Source organism: Neoarius graeffei, chromosome 5 (assembly GCF_027579695.1).
Source record: "Neoarius graeffei isolate fNeoGra1 chromosome 5, fNeoGra1.pri, whole genome shotgun sequence".
NCBI classification, from domain to species: Eukaryota; Metazoa; Chordata; class Actinopteri; order Siluriformes; family Ariidae; genus Neoarius; species Neoarius graeffei.
Window position 1 is genome coordinate 40949597 of NC_083573.1, and position 19620 is coordinate 40969216.

The following is a 19620-nucleotide window of genomic DNA, read 5'->3' on the forward strand; positions in this document are numbered from 1 at the left end:
TTGAGACAACCATTCACACTCACGGTCAATTTAGAGCCACCAATTAAAGTGCATATCACGGGTAAATTCAGGAGCGAGATCAATGTAATTCTATTTTATATTAAACTTTGGTCAAATATCTGTCACATTCTGCGCAATTTTTTTACCTTGCACAATAACAGAAAAATTCAGTTGAAATCAAGCCATTTGAGGTGAATTGGTCCGCCTCTGAAAAAAAACTCGGCATTTGGATTTCCCAGCAAACCTTGATTTTCGTGACGTCGCGTGCGGGACGCCTCCCTCTGAATCCTACGTCAGCGCTGGTTTGTTTATGAGAAAACGACCTGGTGGTTTTCTGCAAATTTCTTCAACATTCTCATGTAATTATTAAAATGGTTAGCAGATGTATCGTAGGAGGGTGTAGCAACACCAATCTTGATGGGATTAGTACTCATCGTTTTCCAAAAGACCGGACAATGAGAGAGAAACGGAAGCGCTTTGTGCGAGGCACCTGGAATCCGAGGGCCAAGCAGAGCCGAGAAAAAGACCAAGAAAATCGGCAATTCACAAGTTGACTGTTGCCAGGGTAAGAAATAATTCTGACATCTCATTATATTCTTCATCCAAAGGTGAAGTAACATTGCGCTCAGGTGACAATTCCATATTTCAATGCAAAATCGCTAGCTGCTAAACTTGGTCTACACAGGCTGTGCACTGAACCCGTGCAAGTTCTCTCAGCCTGCTGGCAGATCCGCACGTGACGTCACGCATCGGGCTCCAGACTCCCTTGGGATTTTTCCAGTCGCGTTTTGTTATTTTATTTTTTTCTGCTGTAGTGAGAAGAAATGCAGAGCATGTGAGAAGGAGAATGTTGAGGATGGAGCTGCCAGACAAACGAAAATGAGGAAGGCCAAAGAGGAGATACATGGATGCGGTGAGAGAGGACATGAAAGTGGCAGGTGTGGTAGAGAAGGATGCGGAAGACATGGAGCAACGGAGACGAAAGATCCGCTGTCGTGACCCCTAATCGAGAGCAGCCAAAAGAAGAAGATTTTTTTCTGCTGTAGACAGATGGCCTTGTGCAAAATTACCCTTCTGGATGAGTGTGTACAGGGACATTCATATATATATATATATATATATATATATATATATATATATATATATTATAAACGAAATTGGTCCAGGATATGCACTTTAACCTAACCTGCAGCTCTTTGGACTGTGGGAGGAAACCCATGCGGACACAGAGAGAACATGCAAACTCTACACAGAAAGGCCCTCACTGGCCGCGAACCCAGAACCTTCTTGCTGTGAGGCAACAGTGCTAAGCACTACACCACCGACATAGTAAAGACAAACGGAATTCAAAACCACTCCAGCAATTATTCACATCAAACGGTACTCGATAAGAATGACATCGTGCTGAATTATTATCGGAGAACCGGAATATCGCTTATATTAAACTTTGGTCAAATAGCGGTCACGTTCTGCATTTTGTGCAGGTTTTTTTTGTTTTTTTTACCTTGCGCAATATCAGAAAAATTCAGTTGAAATCAAGCCATTTGAGGCGAATTCGTCCGCCTCTGAAAAAACTCGGCATTTGGATTTCCCGGCAAACACCGATCTTCCAAACGCGTTTTGTTATTTAATTTTTTTTCTGCTGTAGACAGATGGCCTTGTGCAAAATTACCCTTCTGGATGAGTGTGTACAGGGACATCCTTTCATTATATATATATCAGTGGCTGGGTTCGAACCCAGAACCTTCTTGCTGTGAGGTGACAGTGCTAAGCACTACACCATCTCATCTCATTATCTCTAGCTGCTTTATCCTGTTCTACAGGGTCGCAGGCAAGCTGGAGCCTATCCCAGCTGACTATAGGCGAAAGGCGGGGTACACCCTGGACAAGTCGCCAGGTCATCACAGGGCCGACACATAGACACAGACAACCATTCACACTCACATTCACACCTACGGTCAATTTAGAGTCACCAGTTAACCTAACCTGCATGTCTTTGGACTGTGGGGGAAACCGGAGCACCCGGAGGAAACCCACGCGGACATGAGGAGAACATGCAAACTCCGCACAGAAAGGCCCTTGACGGCCACGGGGCTCGAACCCGGACCTTCTTGCTGTGAGGCGACAGTGCTAACCACTACACCGCCGACATAGTAAAGACAAACGGAATTCAAAACCACTCCAGCAATTATTCACATCAAACGGTACTCGATAAGAATGACATCGTGCTGAATTATTATCGGAGAACCGGAATATCGCTTATGACGATCGCATGTTAAATCCTTAGGACGTCATGTGAAGCTGCTCTAACATACAAACCCTAGCTGGAGTTTATTCAACTACTTTAAAAAGTTAGTTTACAGAGATGAAATGAAAAACTTCAAGCTTTCCTTTAAATGATAATAAAAAGAGCTGGGTTCTCTTTAAATCTAGAACAATCGATCAGACACACATCTGATCAACTTTATTTACCTTTTAAACCCTGGGGGCTAAAACCAGCAGGGGGGCAGAACCACCGGATACCATTCTGCCAGAGCACAGCGATTAAAAACCGTGATTATCGTGCTAAAAATAAATAAACCCTCATAGTCAGGGTCGATTCGGAAACAAACCAAAATGGAAACTAGCTTGTTGATGTGGGTCTGACCTTCCACAGAGAGCAGAGTGTGTCAGTGCAGTGAAAAACAAAAACGGACAAGACACAAAATTAAACCAACACTCAAGAAAAGAAGATAAAACCCTAATAACGCGTATTTGCGTGGTTCGGTTCGGTTGGTGTTGAGGCCCAGTAACACTAACAGCCTCGGAACCCGGACAGGTTAGCAAAGTTAGCTTCCAACCCTAAGCGTTAGCAGAAGAGCTAGCCTCCTCGAGCGAGCCTGAAACCGACTGAACCCGCTGTCAAGCGTCTGCAGAAGGCCGACACACTTTCGGCAGCCTTCACGACAAGAAAAAGACGAATGTAAAATCCGGCCTTACCGGGAGTTTGGGTCTCACTTCGCCTTTACAACAGTGACAGAAAAACCGATGCGGAGGAACTGCCGCAGCCTCCGCCATCTTTCCAACAAACAGCAGCACACAAACACTGACGTCGGTCCTCCAAAGCGTTATACGTTTTCCCACCCGTATTCGGGCAAGCCCCGCCCTCTGTGTGACGATTGGTGAGCAGCTGGAATACTTGAAGGACAGTGGTTGGGAGTCTGAACTTTTAGCCAATCATAGCGCAGAGACCTGACAAGGCGGCGCTTTCTAACCGGAAGTTAGAAGTGCCTTAGCTGCTTGTTGGTGTTGTCGATGGGGAAAAGCCATGTGAGAGCTGCTGTTCAGCGAATACGTTTATCAGCAAGGGTTAAGTTCTGCTGGAAGCACGAAGAAGCGAAGTCAGTAATATTCTGAAGGTGCGTAATATTTGCTGGTAACTTTTATCATAAGGAAGAGAGCATCGAATGTGGTTGATGTTCGTTAGCTAACAGCTAGCTGATGTAGCCAGTCAGGTAGTTTGAAGCAGTCCAACCTGGGATTAGATCAGATCAGATCAGATTAGATATAACTTTATTGATCCCTTTGGGAGGGGTCCCTCAGGGAAATTAAAATTCCAGCAGCATCATTACAGGATAAACAGAGAATAGGAAATAGAGAAAACTTCTAGATAAATAAAATTATTTACATATACAAATATAAAAAAGAATAAGATATGAGAAAAGAAGAAAGAAAAAGGAAAAAAAAGTCCAGCAGGAGAGGTAGGCTACTGCTCCTTCCTGTCCTCTGTCCTCCTGTTCCCCCTCCTCTCCCCCAGACAGGAGTTGTACAATCTGATGGCGTGAGGGACAAAGGAGTTTTTAAGTCTGTTCGTCCTGCACTTGGGAAGGAGCATTCGGTCACTGAACAGGCTCGTCTGGTTGCTGATGACGGTGTGCAGAGGGTGACTGGCATCATCCATGATGTTCAATAGTTTGTCCATAGACCTCTTTTCTGCCACCGTCACCATAGAGTGCCGACCACAGAGCCGGCCCGCCTGATCAGTTTGTCCAGCCTGGATGTGTCCTTCTTGGATGTGCTGCCCCTCCAGCACACCACGGTGTAAAACAGGACACTGGCGACCACAGACTGATAGAACATCCACAGGCGTTTCCTGCAGATGTTAAAGGACCGCAGCCTCTTCAGGAAGTACAGCCTGCTCTGTCCCTTCCTGTACACGTGGTTGGTGTTGCAAGTCCAGTCCAGCCACAGCCTGAGGTACTTGTAGGAATCCACAGCCTCCACCTCGACTCCCTCGATCAGAACTGGTCGTGACCTTGGTCTGGACCTCCCAAAGTCAATGACCAGCTCCTTGGTCTTCAAGGTGTTGAGCTGCAGATGGTTTCTGTTGCACCAGACAGCAAAGTCCCTCACCAGGCTACCTCAGGAGATTTGTAACTCCTCTATTCCAGGTTTTTATTTCTCTTTTCCACCCAGGGCAAGAACCAGTTTCAGTGTTCAGAGTTCCATTGAGTTACACAATGTGTTACACAGTTACAAGGATTTACACAGTTGCACACAGTATAACAATTGCATGACATGACACAGTAACTGTGTTATAGGCAATTGCATTTAGTAACGCAATGTGTCTTGCACACAATTACATACAGTAACAGAGTTACAGTGTTATACATAGTTGTGGAAAATGAAAGTGTTTGTTACATAGTAACGCATAATTACACACAGTAACACAATACAACACAGTTATACACAATAAGACTAACTGTTACTGTGTGCAGTTGTGTATAACTGTGTTATTGTGTGTAATACTGCAGAGTTACACTGTTACAACTTAAAGCATATACGCAGAGCCATGGCCTCACTTTTTGTTTATAAATGCCTTGAGACCTCAAGAATGGCACAGGAATAGTTTTAAGCGTTAACAAGAAATCTACTGAAGTAATTTTTATGATTAAAGTGATTTTTATATAGTCTGAGTGAATGACCTTTACATCTGTGACGTCACAGCAGGAAGTCTATCGGTCTCATCGCCATTTCCGCTATACTAAAACACAGAGCTGACTGCAACTCCGATCCTCCATTTTGAGCTAATTTATCACCACGCCACGTAGATGTGTTGCTGGCGGGTGCAGCAACACAACAGAAGGTGGATTTACGTTGCATTCATGGCCCAAGAATGTTCAAACTGCAAAGATTTGGACACGTTTTGCGAGAAGTTCACGGGCACATTGGGCGCCTACAAAGTGGTCTCTCCTCTGCTCTGCACATTTTACTGAAGACTCATATGAGACCTTTGATCTGTTGAGGAGCGTTGGCTATAACAGCCTTTCTCAACCGGGGTGCCATCTGGCTTTGTTAGGGGTGCCGTCAACAAATTATATATTCTAACATTGAAATAAATAAATGAAAGTTACACTAATGCAGATCATCGCCGCCTCATGCATCATCAAAATTTGTCTCACAGCCCCCTTTCCCATGTCACAACGTCACTGCCGGGGTCAGTGTACGGTTGGCGTGACTGCGTGTATTTTATATGGGGGTGCCTTGAGAATTTGCATACTTCTGAAGGGTGCCATGACTGAAAAAAGGTTGAGAAACGTTGGGCTATAAGCCCGTATTGAAAGAGGGTGCAATACCAACAATTAAAGGAAAAGAAAAGGAAAGTAAGTTTAGTTGCACCAGTTCTCCCGGAGTGTGAGCCGAAGGTTATTGCTCAAACCCAGAATGGAATAGGACGTGACGTGACCTATTATCGCTTGGGCAGTGACCTCCCCGTGGTTGTTGCTAAAACTGGTGACGTCCCGGGTTTTAGTACAACCCCGATTCCAAAAAAGTTGGGACAAAGTACAAATTGTAAATAAAAACGGAATGCAATGATGTGGAAGTTTCAAAATTCCATAATTTATTCAGAATAGAACATAGATGACATATCAAATGTTTAAACTGAGAAAATGTATCATTTAAAGAGAAAAATGAGGTGATTTTAAATTTCATGACAACAACACATCTCAAAAAAGTTGGGACAAGGCCATGTTTACCACTGTGAGACATCCCCTTTTCTCTTTACAACAGTCTGTAAACGTCTGGGGACTGAGGAGACAAGTTGCTCAAGTTTAGGGATAGGAATGTTAACCCATTCTTGTCTAATGTAGGATTCTAGTTGCTCAACTGTCTTAGGTCTTGGGTCATTCCGTGCCAACTCACCTAAGGGTCCCCACATCACCGTCTCAGATTTTGCTCAAAAAATTCTATAATCAAGAATCATATGTTTGTACCACACATGCAAAATATTAGCTCCCAATTCATTGTAGTTTTGGAACTACTGGCCTTTGAAATTTTGATGTCAAAATACCACATGACGAAATGGCTCTTTCCCCAACTTCAGAGACCCATAACTTTTTATTGCAGCTATCTAGACAGTTGTGTTTGCAGATTCTTACTGAATGATACCCACTCTTTTCAAATCTGTTGTCAGAAAGCCTCTGAAGGACATACGTTTTGCATAATGGGAAGCCAAAAATGACGTTTTGGCCAAAATCACATAAAATTCATTAAAACTCTAGGGGACATAGTAGAAATATGAAGCTAGTTAGATTTTTTTCCTCACTACATAGTATTTGTAGGGTTGTTATCTGTTCACAGAAACATATTTTGCCATGAAATTTCAATTCCTGAATTTACAAAAAAAATTTTAACATCTTACGTCCTTTCCGAGGGGGCTAAAATAGGGCATTTTCGCCATCTTATTTGGTCATGTGGCTAGGGGTTTAGGATCTTCAAATTTTTTGTGAAGATGCTCTCATATAAGATGTAACTACTCCCTGATTTTTTTTAACAAACGCCCCTTGCTTCATATTTTAATAATTTTTTTTGTACATGGACAGTTTCATCATTTTTCACTTTTTTCCACATTCAGAACTCTGTAACTCTAAATTGGAAGATTCCTACTAGCAGCTATTTCAGATTTACATACACTGACATACAAATTTTCATATTTTAGTAGTTGTATGCCCAAGAAATTCATATTTTTCTTTCTATTGGGACCTAAAAACAGCTATTTGGCCAAAAATGACAAAAACGCTGGGCAGCTTTAAATAAACAAGGGAATAATAAAGGGGTGTTTTGCACACAAATTAAGGCTTATAAGAACCTAATCTAGGCATACACATTTCCTGAACAACTTTTTCTGTATTGTATATTATTTTTTGCAATTAGAAAATTTTAGGTATAATTGCAATTTTTGTTGAATATCCTTGGAAAATATAGAAAAAAAACAAAATTCTGGAGTAGTATTTTTTATATACTTCAAGGTTGTGTAAGCACAAAACATTTAGCAATGAGGTTTTATTTACATATTAACACATTCAATGATCCATGATCATGATGTTGAAAAACATCACAAGATTTGTACATAATTTAAAGTCAAATATGGGCATCCGTGATAATGGGTAATTCATTCACAGGCAGTACAGTTTCATGTGATGTGCTAAGACACTCATAAACTGTCATCTAGTAGTACATAAGTTAAAACTTAAGTCTTTCACAAGTTTGAAGTCATCCTCTGTTAGTTGGTAATGGCGTCCCCCACTTTTTATGTTTGGGGCCTCTACCACACAAAGGACATGAAGCAAAGGCACCCAACATTCATCTTTCCTGCTTTGTGGTGGCCATGAGAATGTGTTGCCTCGTCCTTGTCTCATGAAATTGACATACACATCATTTTCTTCTTCATTTCTGGTGACAATATTTCCAATGTACCATTTTCTGTCATAAACACAGGCAATATATTTGCCTGGCTGGTACATATTTGGTGCAGATTGGGACATTTGGCTTGGGGCCTGTAACTGGGACTGTAAAACTGGTGTGGTTTCAGGTCCTATGTCCACTACCGATGATGGTACCACATCAGAAGAAACCCTTCTCATCTCCAGCTGAGTGGGTGCAATTGGGCAGAAGCTGTGATGAGATCTTGTTCCAGGATAGAAAAAGTCACCACATCTTTAATTTATGAGGAAAATAGCCCATTCCCTCCAGAACTTGAAAAATATCAAGTCAACATTTTTGTCATTTTTGGCCAAATAGCTGTTTTTAGGTCCCAATAGAAAGAAAAATATGAATTTCTTGGGCAGACTACTACTAAAATATGAAAATTTGTATGTCAGTGTATGTAAATCTGAAATAGCTGCTAGTAGGAATTTTCCAATGTAGAGTTACAGAGTTCTGAATGTGGAAAAAAGTGAAAAATGATGAAACTGTCCATGTACAAAAAAAATTATTAAAATATGAAGCAAGGGGCGTTTGTTAAAAAAAATCAGGGAGTAGTTACATCTTATATGAGAGCATCTTCACAAAAAACTAGAAGATCCTAAACCCCTAGCCACATTAACAAATAAGATGGCAAAAATGCCCTATTTTAGCCCCCTCGGAAAGGACGTAAGATGTTAAAAAAAAATTTAAAAATTCAGGAATATAATTTTCATCGCAAAATATGTTTCTGTGAACAGATAACAACCCTACAATTACTATGTAATGAGGAAAAAAATCTAACTAGTTTCATATTTCTACTAGGCCCCTTTGAGTTTTAATGAATTTTAAGCGATTTTGGCCAAAATGCCATTTTTGGCTTCCTATTATGCAAAAAGTATGTCCTTCAGAGGCTTTCTGGCAACAGATTTGAAAAGAGTGGGTATCATTCAGTAAGAATCTGCACACACAACTTTCTAGATAGCTGCAATAAAAAGTTATGGGTCTCTGAAGTTGGGGAAAGAGCCAATTTCGACATGTGGTGTTTTGACATCAATATTTCAAAGGCCTGTAGTTCCAAAACTACAACATAATTGGGGGCTAATATTTTGCATGTGTGGTACAAACATATGATTCTTGATTAGAGAATTTTTTGAGTAAAATCTGAGACGGTGATGTGGGGGAGTTCCTGAAATTTAGGTGAGTTGGCATGGAATGACCCTCTTTTTTGTCGTATCTTCCGTTTTATGATGCGCCAAATGTTTTCTATGGGTGAAAGATCTGGACTGCAGGCTGGCCAGTTCAGTACCCGGACCCTTCTTCTACGCAGCCATGATGCTGTAATTGATGCAGTATTTGGTTTGGCATTGTCATGTTGGAAAATGCAAGGTCTCCCTGAAAGAGACGTCGTCTGGATGGGAGCATATGTTGCTCTAGAACCTGGATATACCTTTCAGCATTGATGGTGTCTTTCCAGATGTGTAAGCTGCCCATGCCACACGCACTAATGCAACCCCATACCATCAGAGATGCAGACTTCTGAACTGAGCGCTGATAACAACTTGGGTCGTCCTTCTACTCTTTAGTCCGAATGACACGGCGTCCCTGATTTCCATAAAGAACTTCAAATTTTGATTCGTCTGACCACAGAACAGTTTTCCACTTTGCCACAGTCCATTTTAAATGAGCCTTGGCCCAGAGAAGACGTCTGCGCTTCTGGGTCATGTTTAGATACGGCTTCTTCTTTGAACTATAGTGTTTTAGCTGGCAACGGCGGATGGCATGGTGAATTGTGTTCACAGATAATGTTCTCTGGAAATATTCCTGAGCCCATTTTGTGATTTCCAATACAGAAGCATGCCTGTATGTGATGCAGTGTTGTCTAAGGGCCTGAAGATCACGGGCACCCAGTATGGTTTTCCGGCCTTGACCCTTACGCACAGAGATTCTTCCAGATTCTCTGAATCTTTTGATGATATTATGCACTGTAGATGATGATGTGTTCAAACTCTTTGCAATTTTACACTGTCGAACTCCTTCCTGATATTGCTCCACTATTTGTCGGCGCAGAATTAGGGGGATTGGTGATCCTCTTCCCATCTTTACTTCTGAGAGCCGCTGCCACTCTAGGATGCTCTTTTTATACCCAGTCATGTTAATGACCTATTGCCAATTGACCTAATGAGTTGCAATTTGGTCCTCCAGCTGTTCCTTTTTTGTACCTTTAACTTTTCCAGCCTCTTATTGCCCCTGTCCCAACTTTTTTGAGATGTGTTGCTGTCATGAAATTTCAAATGAGCCAATATTTGGTATGGAATTTCAAAATATCTCACTTTCGACATTTGATATGTTGTCTATGTTCTATTGTGAATACAAATATCAGTTTTTGAGATTTGTAAATTATTGCATTCCGTTTTTATTTACAATTTGTACTTTGTCCCAACTTTTTTGGAATCGGGGTTGTAATTGCCTGAGCCGAGCAGTAATGGCGGAGTACTCAGTATGGAGAAAATGGAGAATGAGTGGAGCAGCCGTCTGAGTTCTCTGCTGGATATTGCTGCCATCTCGCCCTTATGTGGAAGAAGCGAATGAACGCACAACTAAACAAGCAACTGAAAGTCAGGTTGTTTCAAAACAATCGGCCGCAAGATCGGCCTTCAAGAAGCGACAACACAGAAGGGTAAGCTCCGACTCTCATTTGGATACAAAACAACAACACTCGTTGTTTACCTGCATTTAGATTAATACATGTAACTTGTATTGTATGTTTAAGTTACCGGTATAAGATTATTTAATTTGCTTCAAAATGTGATTGTCTCAGTTCATCTGATTATTTAATTAACCTTTTACGTTTTATCAGTGAAAATGCATGCATGTACATGTATGTTGCATAAGTTATAACACCTATCCTGTTTTAATGAGAGTCAACCCACAATCAATGAAGTCAGATCAGTCTTAGTTGAGCAAGTCGGTAACGGTATTTCTTACTTTCACCATAAATTTTTATTGATATGACTTTGTTCTATAGCTGTCAAAGGCCTCGGCCTTAAAATCGGTTCCTGCTGTGACGTCACGCACTCAGGGCTGGCTGGCTCAGCGGGGCAGCTCGAATGCCAACTTTGCGGTCAATTTTAACTCTCAAAATGTATTTTTTTATTCCCATTTATGCAGCATACAAGAGTCAAGGATGGAGATACTAGCCACTCAGAAATTTATTTAAAAATAAAGGTTCTGCGTATCTCCTTTAATGTATGAAGTGTTACACAGTTACACACCAGTGCACACTGTAACGGTGCTAAACAGTTGCACACAACTTCACACTGTTACACACAGCTAACACTGTTACTGTGTGCAGTTGTGCACAACTGTGTAGCACTGTAATACTGCACACAGTAACAGTGTTGCACAGTTACAACCTCCCACATTAAGTCTTACACTGTTATGCACAACTATGCATAACATTTGCACACCAGTGCACACTGTAACAGTTACACACAACTGCACACAGTAACACAGTGTGTTACACAGTCACACAAAATTGCACACAGTAACACACAATAAGTGTTCTACACAATTGTACACAGTAAACATGTGTGTCACAGTTACACACAACTGCACACAGTGACACACTGTTGCACAGTTATATACAGTTGCTCTCAGTAACAGTGTTATGCACAATTGCACACAGTAATACAATGTTATACAGTTAGATTTCACTTTTGGCGCCATTCCGGGCGGCAGTCTGCTAGAGTCGCTCTTCATCGTCCAGTGTGTTTATTTATTTATTTTTAAAACTTTTCTTTAGATTTTAGTATTTTTATAACTAATAGCTGTAACTACGTTTTGGTCTTAGTGATGAGATGTGGTTTCACACATTCGTTTTCATTTTAATCGCTCATGGAGTACTTTTACCATGTCGGATCCCTGTCCTGGCGGAGACACACCAGGGCTCTATTGTGTACACCAGGGATCAGCTGTTGAACCTCCAAAAAAGCAGCGTGGCCGGTGTGAGAGACCTGAAATCCCCAAGGAGCTCAGGAAGACATACCGGGGCTGCAGAGCCGGGAGATGACGATGGCTAAGGAAGAGGAAATACCGACCATATCTTCCCTCTATCATTATGGGGAATGTAAGATCACTGGTGAATAAAATGGACGTGTTAACATCTCTCACAAAGAGCAAGAGTGTGTTTCGTGAGTGCTCTGTTATGTGCTTTACTGAGACATGGCTGCATGAGAACATACTGGACTCTATTGTGAGTTTAGCTGGTTTTCAGTTGGTGCAGGCAGATAGGAGTTGCAGCCAGAACGTCAAGAAGAAAGTAGGGGGTATCGCTATCTACATGAACAAGTGGTGCAACCCTGGACATCCATCCATCCATAACCGCTTATCCTGTACAGGGTTGCGGGCAAGCTGGAGCCTATCCCAGCTGACTAAGGGCGAGAGGCGGGGTACACCCTGGACAAGTCGCCTGATCATTGCAGGGCTGACACATAGAGGTGAAACAACCATTCACATTCACACCTACGGTCAATTTAGAGCCCAGCCCTGGACACATTACAGTAAAAGATTGTTTCTGCAGCCCAGACATTGAACTGTTAGCAGTAAGTCTCCGTCCTTATTACTTGCCCAGAGAGTTTTCCCAGACCATTGTTATTGTTGCTTACATTCCTCCCATGGCTGATGCAATGCAGGCTGGTGACATGAACACTGTGACCGCGAGACTTCAGACCCTACACCCCAGTGCCTTCATAGCGATCTCGGGAGATTTTAACCATGTAACACTGACAGCAGCCCTGCCCACTTTCAAACAGTTTGTGGAGTGTAAGACCAGAGATGATAAAACACTGGACCTGTTGTATGCTAATGTTAAAGAAGCATACAGCTCTGAAGTTCTCTCTACCCTGGGCAGATCAGATCACAACCTGGTCTATCTCAAGCACCTTTATATACCTGCAGTCCAAAGGCAACCAGTGATCACTAGAACTGTCTGGATGTAGTCACAGGAAGCAGAGGTGATTCTCTGTAATGCACATGGGGAGGACATAGATGGACTTACAGACTGCATAACAGACTATATTAATTTTTGTACTGATGGTATTATCCCCACCAAGACGGTACGCTGTTTCCCCAGTAATATACCCTGGGTGACTAAGGATGTTAAGGCACCACTAAGCAGGAAGAAGGCTGCCTTCATGAGTGGAAACAAGGAGAAGATGAAGAAGGTGCAGATTGAATTGAGGGAAAAGATTGCAGAGGGCAAGGAGTGTTACAGGAGGAAGCTGGAGAGCAAACTCCATCAAAACAACATGAAGGAGGTGTGGAGTGGTACAAGAACCATCATTGGTCATGGAAGGAAGACTGACCAGAGGATGGAAGGAGACCTGCATCAGGCCAGTGAGTTAAACTTGTTCTTTAACAGGTTTGATGATGTGGCTTCTGCCCACCCCCTACCCAGCTCCTCCTGTGACTCACCCCCTTAGTCATCCTCACCTCAAACATCTCTGCCTACCCCCCCCCCCCCCCCCCCATGCCCTTCTAACATTCCTCACCTCAGGCCCCCTCACCACCATTTACCCCAGCACCCCCACTTTACCATCCCTCCTCAACGATTCTCCTGGCTACTGGCCATTCACCTCAGCCCTCCTACACTCCTCCTCCATCAGGACTCCAGAACGGGTCTCCAATCAACATAACAGCGAAGGAGGTGAGAAAGCAGTTCAGTCATCTCCGTCCAGGCAAGGCTGCAGGCCCTGACAGCCTCAACCCCAGAATGCTGAAAGGATGTGCTACTCAGCTGTGTGGGTTTTTTTTCAGCATATATTCAAGCTGAGCCTGAGCAGGATGATCGTCCTGGTCCTATGGAAAACATCATGCCTTGTTCCTGTGCCCAAGAAGAAACATTCAAGCACAATGACTACAGACCAGTGACTCTGACTTCACATGTCATGAAGTCACTGGAGAGGCTGGTCTTGAAGCACCTCCGTTCGTTAGTAGAACCATCACTGGACCCCGTGCAGTTCGCCTACCACCCCCATATTGGAGTGGAAGATGCCATCATCTTTCTGCTGCATAGGGCTTATGCTCATCTTGAGACTTTTTTTTTTACTGTTCCAATGCTTTTAACACAATAAAACCTGTCCTGCTTGGTGATAAGCTATTGAAGGTGCAGGTGGATGCTCCTCTAGTGGCCTGGATCACCAACTACTTTACAGGAAGGCCACAGTATATGAGCCTGGAAAACAGCATGTTGGACATTATAGTGAGCAGCACAGGGGTACCTCAGGGTACAGTCCTGTCTCCCTTCCTGTTCACATGCTATACTTCTGACTTCAGCTACTGCTCACAGTCCTGCCACCTGCAGAAGTTTTCGGATGACTCTGCCATTGTGGGCTGTATCAGCAGGGGACAGGAGTATGATGGACAGGTTTGTGGAGTGGTGTAGTCTAAACCACCTGCAACTCAGCGTTGCAAAGACTGAGTTGGTGGTGGACTTTAGGAAGCAAAGGACCAGTCTGAGCCCAGTCACCATCAAGGGAACAGAGGTGGACAGTGTGGAGGAATACAGGTACCTGGGCGTCCATATCAACAGTAAACTGGACTGGACAAAAAACACAGATACCCTATACAAGAAAGGTCAGAGCTGTCTGTTTTTCCTCAGGGGACTCAGGTCTTTCAATGTCTGCAGACATTTTATCACTCTGTGGTAGCCAGCGTCATTTTCTATGCTGTGGTGTGCTGGGGCAGCAGGGTGAAGGCAGCTGATGCCAACAGACTCAACAAGCTCATCAAGAAAGCTGGGTCTGTCCTGGGAGTGGAACTGGAGTCATTGGTGGAGGTGTCAGAGAGGAGGATGCTGAGGAAACTTCTCAGTATTATGGACAATCTCTCCCACCCCCTGCATGACACAGTGGTGTCACATCAGAGCACCTACAGTGGGAGACTGAGGCCACCGAGGAGCAACACAGAACGCCACAGAAGATCTTTCCTACCAGTGGCCATCAAACTGTATAATTCCTCCCCCTTCTGCAGGATGGACAGCTGATCAAACAATGATACCAATGTCATGTGCAGTATACTGAGTTGTCATGTGCAATAATGTTTCTCCCAGCAATATTTACTTTCACCATCAGGTTAGTCTTTTACATAACTTACCTTATTTCTATTGTTAGAATGCTAACTATCTAGGCACTTTTTTTTGTTCCCTCCCCATCTTAATTTTGTAGTTTAGCCCCTTATGTAACTACAATATTTCTATTATTATTCTATTGTCATTTTATTGTTCTATTAGGCACTTTTTTTTTTAGGCATTTATTTCTTGTACGGTTTTATTTTACATACAGTTTTTCAGCTTGTGTTCTTGTATTTTAGCATACTGTACTGTTATTGAACGATTTCTGGCACAAGAATTTCCTTTGGGATTAATAAAGTTTTATCTTATCTTAAGCCCACCGCACACCTTCCCAATTCGCTTACGATTTTGTCGGGCCGATTAAATCGCTTGCGAATCGTAAATGTGTGCGGGGGCACCTCGTAGCCGATTTCATCGGTTCTTAGGCCAAGTTTACATTAGACCGTATCTGTCTCGTTTTCTTCGCGGATGCACTGTCCGTTTACATTAAACCGCCTGGAAATGCCGGGAAACGGGAATCCGCCAGGGTCCACGTATTCAATCCAGATCGTGTGTGGTCCAGTGCTGTGTAAACATTGAGAATACGCGGATACGCTGTGCTGAGCTCTAGCTGGCGTCGTCATTGGACAACGTCACTGTGACATCCACCTTCCTGATTCGCTGGCGTTGGTCATATGACGCGACTGCTGAAAAACGGCGCGGACTTCCACCTTGTATCACCTTTCATTAAAGAGTATAAAAGTATGAAAATACTGCAAATACTGATGCAAATACTGCCCATTGTGTAGTTATGATTGTCTTTAGGCTTGCCATCCTTCCACTTGCAAGTGGTAAGTGATGTGCGCTGGGATCACACACACAGCGGCTCAGTCCCGAATCACTGCTCGCGCGCTCTGTGAGCTGCGCAGGGCCGGAGTGCGCACCCTCCAGAGGGCACTCGCTGTTCAGGGCGGAGTGATTTGGAGCGCAGGATGCCTGCGGAGCCGAGCGTATCCGTGTATTGGTGTTGCTGTGTGCACGCGAATCGTGTATTGGTGTTGCTGTGCGCACACTAATCGTTTTAAAAACGTTAATCTGATGATCCACTGATACGGCCTAATGTAAACCCCACCTTAGTTGCTCGGTTCAGATCAAACTGGTCTTGATATTTTCGTATGCTATCTCCTCGTACGCAACACAATTGGTAATGTGTGCGTTGTTACTACGATTTCATCGGTTACGATAATTTTAAACATCCAATTGGAGTGCCAGGATTGATCACATGTGGACTGCAGACCGGGAAGCACAACTTGTGTCACTTTGGGAAGCGTCCACCTGTCTTTATGACATTAGTTCACCTGATTACAGCAAACGGGAAAAGAGGAACGAGGCTATGGCTGTAATCGTGTCAGCTTTGAAAATCCCTGGTAAAGTATTATAGCATTGTCAGTGGTACAGAAATCGCTTGTCCGGAATCCCGGAAAAAGTTGAATTTTAAGAACGACTGAACAAATTAGAATTAATTCTTATTGATTTGTCAAGTTGGGATTATTATCCCTTTTTGAATCTAATATTCAAAATTTAATACTTCTCTATGTATGTATGTACAGTGTTCACGTAAATGAGTATACCCCCCTTTGAAAAGTAACATTTTAAACAATATCTCAATGAACACAAACAATTTCCAAAATGTTGAAAAGACAAAGTTTAATATAACAGTATAACATCTGTTTAACTTATAACGTGAAAGTAAGGTTAATAATATAACTTGGATTACACATTTTTCAGTTTTACTCAAATTAGGGTGGTGCAAAAATGAGTACACCCCACAACAAAAACTACTACATCGAGTACTTTGTATGGCCTCCATGATTTTTAATGGCAGCACCAAGTCTTCTAGGCATGGAATGAACAAGTTGGCGACATTTTGCAACATCAATCTTTTTCCATTCTTCAACAATGACCTCTTTTAGTGGCTGGATGCTGGATGGAGAGTGATGCTCAACTTGTCTCTTCAGAATTCCCCATAGGTGTTCGATTGGGTTCAGGTCAGGAGGCATACTTGGCCACTGAATCACGTTCACCCTGTTCTTCTTCAGAAATCCAACGGTGGCCTTAGATGTGTGTTTAGTCATGTTGGAAAAGTGCACGACGACCAAGGGCACGGAGTGATGGTAGCATCTTCTCTTTCAGTATAGAGCAATACGTCTGTGAATTCATGATGCCATCAATGAAATGCAGCTCCCTGACACCAGCAGCACTCATGCAGCCCCACATAAGGACACTGCCACCACCATGTTTCACTGTAGGCACCATGCATTTTTCTTTGTATTCCTCACCTTTGCGACGCCATACAGTTTTGAAGCAATCAGTTCCAAAAACATTTATCTTGGTCTCATGACTCCAGAGTATAGAGTCCCAGTAGTCTTCATCTTTGTCAGCATGGGCCCTGGCAAACTCTAGGCAGGCTTTTTTGTGCCTGGGCTTTAGGAGATGCTTCTTTCGTGGACGGCATCCATGCATGCCATTCCTCTGCAGTGTACGCCGTATTGTGTCACGGGAAATAGTCACCCCAGTTTGGCTTTCTACTTCTTTAGATAACTGCAGTGAACTTGCATGCCGATTTTCTTCAACCCTTCTCATCAGAAGACGCGCCTGTTGAGGTGTTAACTTCTGTGGACGACCTGGACGTCTCTGTGAGATGGTTGCAGTTCCATCTTTCTTAAATTTTGTACCACTTTTGCTACAGTATTCTGACTGATAAGTAAAGCTTTGCTGATCATCTTGTAGCCTTCACCTTTGTGGTGTAAAGAAATGATTTTCTTTGGGGAATTCTGAAGAGACAAGTTGAGCATCACTCTCCATCCAGCATCCAGTCACTAAAAGAGGTCACTGTTGAAGAATGGAAAAAGATTGATGTTGCAAAATATCGCCAGCTTGTTCATTCCATGCCTAGAAGACTTGGTGTTGTCATTAAAAATTATGGAGGCCATATAAAGTACTAGATGTAGTAGTTTTTGTTTGTGGGGTGTACTCATTTTTGCACCACCCTAATTTGAGTAAAACTGAAAAAATGTGTAATCTAAGTTATATTATTAACCTTACTTTCATATAAGTTAAACAGATGTTATATTAAACTTTGTCTTTTCAACATTTTGGAAATTGTTTTTTATATATATAGTTTGTTTATATATAAAATGTATGTAAAATCATGTGATATCTTGAACACGTAACCATCTATTTGGGCTGAACGTGTCTGATGTCTCGCAAATGTGTGCGGGGAATTTTGAACCAATCAAATTGGGCCCGTATACTCGTAACCGATCGCCCGACAAACGAAGCCCCAGTGAAATTGGGAAGGTTTGTGCTCGGCTTTACATACAGCTGCATACAGTGGCAGTTACACACTGTTACACACAGTTGCACACAGTAACACCATGTGTGTTACACACAGTTGCATGATGTAACACACTGGTACACAGTTACCGTGGTGCTTGAAATTTTGTGAACACTTTAGAATTTTCTGTATTTCTGCATAAATATGACCTAAACATCTTCAGATTTTCACACAAGTCCTAAAAGTAGATAACAAGAATTTGGTCATTTATTTACTGAGGAAAAGGATCCAGTATTACATATCTGTGAGTGACAAAAGTATGTAAACCTTGTCATTCAGATTCCCTTGTGCAGCAATAACTGCAACTAAATGTTTCTGGTAACTGTTGATCAGTGCTGCACATTGGCTTGGAGGAATTTTAGCCCATTCCTCTGTACAGAACAGCTTCAACTCTTGGATGTTGTTGGGATGTTGTGGAAGGAATTGCTTGATTCAGGTCCTTCCACAACATGTCTATTGGATTAAGGTCAGGACTTTGACTTTGCCTTTCTAAATCATTAACTTTAGTCTTCGTTAACCATTCTTTGGTAGAACGATTTGTGCGCTTAGTGTCATTTTTCTGTCTGGTGAATAAACCACTTTCTCTTGAGATCCAGTTCACAGACAGATGTCTTGACATTTTCTTTAGAATTTATTGGAATAATTCAGAGTTCTTTCTTCCATCAATGATGGCAAGCCATCCTGGCCCAGATGCAGCAAAACAAGCGCACACCATGATACTACCACCACCATGTTTCAGAGATTGGATAAGTTTATTATGTTGGAATGTAATGGTTTCCTTTCTCCAAACATAACCCTTTCATTTCAACCAAAAGTTCTGTTTTGTTCTCATCTATCTACAATTTTTTTTTCCCAATAACCTTCTGACTTGTCCATGTGAACTTTAACAAACTGTAGATGGGCAGCAGTGTTCTTTTTGGAGAGCAGTAGCTTTCCCCTTGTAACCCTGCCATGCACACCACTGTTGTTCAGTGTTTTCCTGGTGGTGAACTCATGAACATTAATCCTCTGGGGTCTGAGGGTATTTTCTGGCACTAATGATTTTGGCATGCTCTGATTTTATTGTCAGTTTCAACAAATCTAAGCAGAATTTTCAAACTAATATGACTTTTTTTTGTATTTAGCACAAGTTCAGCGACAATAATGTCTATGTAATATGTATGTCATGATTGTACTTTAAAAAAAATAACATAAATGAAGATGTTGTAAAAAGCAGTTTTAGAACTATGTTGGAATGTGTGAAAAAACATTACCTTATTGTGACGAACCATTTTGGTCACTTGAGGTGATTCTGTTCAGTTTTAGAAATGCATCAAGTACAAAAACTTAAAACTGCTCCATTAATTTGGACATTTAACTGGCCATCAAAAAATGTATGTTCTATTGTTTT

At 42.3% G+C, this 19620-nt stretch overlaps 2 protein-coding genes across 4 annotated transcripts in view; one reads left to right on the forward strand and one right to left on the reverse strand.

Annotated features, from left to right (window-relative positions):
* rnf115a (ring finger protein 115a) overlaps positions 1 to 3120 on the reverse strand; it is a 53571-nt gene extending 50451 nt beyond the window's left edge. Inside the window, exon 1 of one of the 2 annotated variants that reach the window (XR_009654721.1) lies at positions 2980 to 3120. Coding sequence is in view for 1 of the 2 variants with exons in the window: in XM_060921722.1 (XP_060777705.1) it covers positions 2980 to 3057 (78 nt within the window). In the remaining variant the exon portion in view is untranslated. The remainder of the gene's footprint in view (positions 1 to 2979) is intronic. The other variant, XM_060921722.1, reaches the window with a different exon arrangement.
* A 141-nt stretch (positions 3121 to 3261) lies between these two features.
* The window catches only part of polr3c (polymerase (RNA) III (DNA directed) polypeptide C), an 81480-nt gene continuing 65121 nt past the window's right edge, over positions 3262 to 19620 (forward strand). For both annotated transcript variants that reach the window (XM_060921724.1, XM_060921723.1), the window contains exon 1: positions 3262 to 3398. The gene's annotated coding sequence lies outside the window, so the exon portion shown is untranslated. The remainder of the gene's footprint in view (positions 3399 to 19620) is intronic.